Source organism: Populus alba, chromosome 19 (genome assembly GCF_005239225.2).
Source record: "Populus alba chromosome 19, ASM523922v2, whole genome shotgun sequence".
NCBI lineage: Eukaryota > Viridiplantae > Streptophyta > Magnoliopsida > Malpighiales > Salicaceae > Populus > Populus alba.
The window spans coordinates 16,540,495-16,544,630 of record NC_133302.1 but is presented as its reverse complement, the minus strand read 5'-3'; the positions used below and the strand labels follow the sequence as shown (position 1 = coordinate 16,544,630).

The 4,136-nt window shown below is 33.4% G+C and overlaps 1 protein-coding gene across 2 annotated transcripts; it reads left to right on the top strand.

Annotated features, from left to right (window-relative positions):
• Nucleotides 1-1,036: 1,036 nt before the first annotated feature.
• On the top strand, nt 1,037-4,136 carry LOC118044157 (DNA repair RAD52-like protein 1, mitochondrial). Of its 2 annotated transcripts, none has more exons than XM_073406758.1 (4): nt 1,037-1,550; nt 2,046-2,083; nt 2,185-2,279; nt 2,521-3,661. In XM_073406758.1, exons 1-4 carry the CDS (start codon nt 1,252-1,254, stop codon nt 2,578-2,580), a joined length of 492 nt encoding a protein of 163 aa, XP_073262859.1. In that variant the 5' UTR covers nt 1,037-1,251; the 3' UTR covers nt 2,581-3,661. The 2 variants fall into 2 exon arrangements, with proteins under 2 accessions (XP_073262859.1, XP_034908237.1); XM_035052346.2 differs by lacking the exon at nt 2,521-3,661 and adding an exon at nt 3,670-4,136 and having other exon boundaries at nt 1,043-1,550.

Here is a 4,136-nt window from a genome sequence, read left to right as displayed (position 1 = left end):
CGAATGGGGAAATTGATCTGTTCTGATGATGATAACGATTATTCGTTTGCAGCCAAACTAGCCTATCGGATCATATCTAGGGCTGTCGAGGTTCTTGTAGATTCAGAAAGTAGGGCGAGGTATCATCGGAGATGGGGTTTGAAACCACTGCCTTGTGCTGCGAAAACAAGGCTTCCTGTTTTCGATGTTCTGTTCTGCTCTATCGATGTTTAGTTCCATTCCTTGTTTATTTTACTCAATAATTTCCTGTGGAGCGAATTGTGCAGAAATAGGTTGCAGCTGTATATCAATATGCAAGAGATCCAATTACGCAGAGAAGAATGTGCTGTGGACGGCTCTGGATTAAAGAGAAACATTTGTTTGTCTGATGATTCTTTTTGTAGTTGTTTAACCATTGCTGATTCACAGTTAGTCTGCTGTTAGAGCTCTCATGTCAACAATTTTCCTGAATTAGGATAATATGTAGCTGCATTGTAGAAATTGACATATTTTTTAGGTCTTAGATGAATTCAGATAATATGTAGCTTTTTGTTTTTATTTTACCCGATAATACCTAAAAAGTCATTGTTAAAATAATCAATATTCTCTCTTATAAATAATAACAAGCGATGAATTATAAAAATTGTAGCTTAATTAATTAAATTTTAAATTTATTTTGTAAAAAATATTAGTTTGATTATATATTTTTAATTTATTAAAAATTTACATAATTGTTAATTTTAAAATCTCAAAAAAATTAATTAAGATGTGTATAAACAAACCAATATATATAATTAATAAAATAATAATAATAATAATCGGTTGTGATAACACATTAAATTTTTAATATCCTTGTCTATATTTTTTTGCCTGTAACAAAGGAAATTTAGAAATATTTTTTATTTGTATTTATATTTTTTTTTATAATTAAATACTTTTTTTTTTATTTGTTTTTTATCGTCAAACATTAATCAAATGCAATTTAATGAGTAAACTATGATAAAAATGTATTAATTTAAAAACAAATGAATGGACATCAAACAAAATGAGAAATGCTCGAAGAATGGGAGAAAAACGAAGAAAACGATGTAGTTTTCCAAAAATCAATCAATTTCAAAACCCATAAGAAGCCCATACAGGCACACAATACAAAGGACTACCCTGAGAAAAAGCAGAGCCCTGTCTCGAATCCAACAAAACCACATACAAAAGAGAGTTTGGTTTCTACAGACCTTTGTCCTTCCTCTCTCTGTCTACCCCTCTCGCTAAAAAATGGCAGCAATGTCTACGAGGAAATTCCTCACTCTAAACCCACTATCCAGCTCTCCTTTGAAACAATCACTCCTTTTCTTGTCTTCTCTCAACTACTCTACCAAGTCTTCTGCTTTTGGTGCCAGAAACAAAAACACAGCAACAGAGAAGCTAAGTGACATCGATGAAAACGATTCTGTACCCACTTCAGGAATAAGTAGGCCACTCTCTGAAATACTCAAAGAACTCAACAAAAAGGTCCCTGATACTCTAGTTAGTCAGCGTGTTGATAATGGGTTTTCGATCAAATATGTTCCTTGGTAATTACTTCCTCTCTATATGTTTTGATTTCAACTTTTTTTTTTCCTTGAAAAAAATGGGGTTTTAGGCTTATGATGTAGAAAGATGAAAAAAGTCTAGTATTTCGGTAAAGGGTCATTTTGTTTTAATCGTACAATCTCATTTTGACTTTTCTTGAGGAGAATGCCCTGTTTGGTAGGTATTGCGGCGAGGTATTGGGTTTTTTTTTTGTTTGTTTTTGTTTTTGAATTGTTTTGATACGTTAATTTTAAAATTATAAAAGATTAAAAAAATATGCTATTTTAATATATTTTTAATTAAAAAGTAATTTTTTTTGTTTTTTTATATCAGTATATTAAAATTACAAAAAAATATAAAAAAATATTAATTTATATTTTTTCAGCTGAAAATCAATTGGGAAAAACAGAAAACAAACAATCTCTAATTATAATGATTTAGAAGGCTATTGGCTGATTTTATTGTTATTTATTATCGTTTTCTATTGTTTTTATTAGGCATCTTGTTAACAGGATTATGAATTTACATGCTCCAGGTATGCTAAGAGTTAATTCACACATCACACAAGTTTTTCACTAATGATTATATTTGAACTTGATATCCAAGCCTAACATTTACTTTCTTTACCTCATACAGAATGGTCTGGTGAGGTTCGGAACATCACTTATTCACCTGATAGCAAGTCTGTATCTGTTGTTTACCGTGTCACTCTCTATGGAACCGATGCTGAGGTATCTTTCTTGCTTTACCCACGTTTTGTTTGTGGTTTTTAGTGTATGGTATGCTCAATTTCTATAGCCATTTTCTCATGGCCAGCATAGGCTGACTGATTTCTTGAGTTGTGATGCCTCACACTTGCCTTATCACTACTTTCTGGCTCTGGAGTTGGAAATCATGACATGATATATTGTCTTTAATGGTTCCCTGGAAAGATTGCTTAATATATGCTCATAATCTTTTGGCATGGTGTAGTTGTGTCTTAATCGAACTCTGATGCCTAAACCAGAGGGAGTAGTTGTGAAAGGCATATAAGGCTAATAAAATTGAGAGCAAGAAGATGTGCATTCCTGAGCAGACTGGTTGATACTTTTTACTTTAGGTGATCTTATTTCATATTTTTTGCTTGAGAGGTAAGGGGGGACCTTTTCAACTAAGGTAGACAAAATGTGTCTTTAAGAACATAAAGTATTGAGTGTTAAGAACTCCATTGACGCTGCATTTCTCTGATGAATGAGTAGACAACACAGCTAATAGGACAGCTCATGACATGGGAGATTTCTCTTATTGATCTTCTTAGTTCTTCAGTTTCTTGTTTTTCGAAAGTGGCTTGTTCTTAACAGAATCTAACGGTTTGGTGAAAGAGTCCAAAATAAGGAACAACATTAGAAATTTTGGGGTCTCAAACTCCATGTCTGAGATATACTTTTCCAGTTAAGGTATAGTACCTTTTGTTAACTGAAGTTGAATTTCTAGAGAAATTCTGAAAGTCGTGATTTGGTAATTTGCCTTCTTTACGTGGAATGCTATACATCTGCTGTGTTTCCAACCTGAGCAACTGTCCTTGTTGATTGAATAGCGTGCTAACTGAAGATAGGGTTTGAGGCAGACTACAGATTTCAATATAATGAATGAAGTTCAACGTATCTTACAAAAAAAAAAAAAAAATCTTCAAAAGTAAAAATAGGAAAAAAAATAAAAATAAAAGTGAAAGTGAATATAGTTTCAGCCTTTCAGGTTGTTGGTGGCTAGAATTGGTACTTTGGAACATTGATGTAGTTGTTAGTTGTCATGAAAAATTGTAGCTGATTTGTTTGTTATATTTTTACTGCATTTTCCTCCCTCCCCCTCGCCTGAAATCTGGTAAAATGGTATTGCAACATTCGCTAAAATGTTTAGATGTCTACTTAAGTGGGTTTCTTTACATGATCCTTTAATCAGCCATGACCCGCTTTTGTCCAACTTTTATATTCATGTCGAGAATTTATAAAATTTATCTCCTTCTGAAAGCCATCTTTTACCCACATTACTAATAGTTATATTTCCATTGAGTTCAGTTGCGTGAATTGAAGAGAATTGCTAACATTGATCTCCTGTTAACTCACTCTTTTTTAATTCCACCAGCTACACAGGGAGTCGACCGGAACTGCCGCATTGGATGAGACAGGTTTTGGAGATCCTGTGCAAAAGGCAGAAGCAATGGCATTTCGTAGAGCCTGTGCACGCTTTGGTCTTGGACTTCATCTTTATCATGAAGACATGTGCTAGCAGAACAGTTTATGTTGTACAAGTTAAACTCATCTCGTTTGCTTTGAGGGTTTTTGGTATGCGCAATGTTTTCTAGAAGAACAGGAAGGGCAAGGCCTGATGTTAAATCTCATCTCATTTTTTGGGAAAGCAGAGGAGCACTTGGTTGCTAATTTGGTGCCTGTCTTTAGAGCACCACTTCCAGTGTTTAAATGCTTTAGATTAGGTTAACTACTTCTTAATGATATCTATCCATCGTTAACATCTTGTGTTGATAACTAGTCTGATAATGTCGATTCAAGTATCTCTACTCTCTAGAGCAATTTTACTTGATTTTGCCGAAA

Excerpts from the sequence above, each read along its gene's own strand:
- LOC118044157 (XM_035052346.2), top strand. The coding sequence starts at position 1,252 with ATGGCAGCAATGTCTACGAGGAAATTCCTCACTCTAAACCCACTATCC. Across the intron at positions 1,551-2,045 it reads TCGATCAAATATGTTCCTTG|GCATCTTGTTAACAGGATTA; the intron begins GTAATTACTTCC and ends TGTTTTTATTAG. Across the intron at positions 2,084-2,184 it reads TATGAATTTACATGCTCCAG|AATGGTCTGGTGAGGTTCGG; the intron begins GTATGCTAAGAG and ends TACCTCATACAG.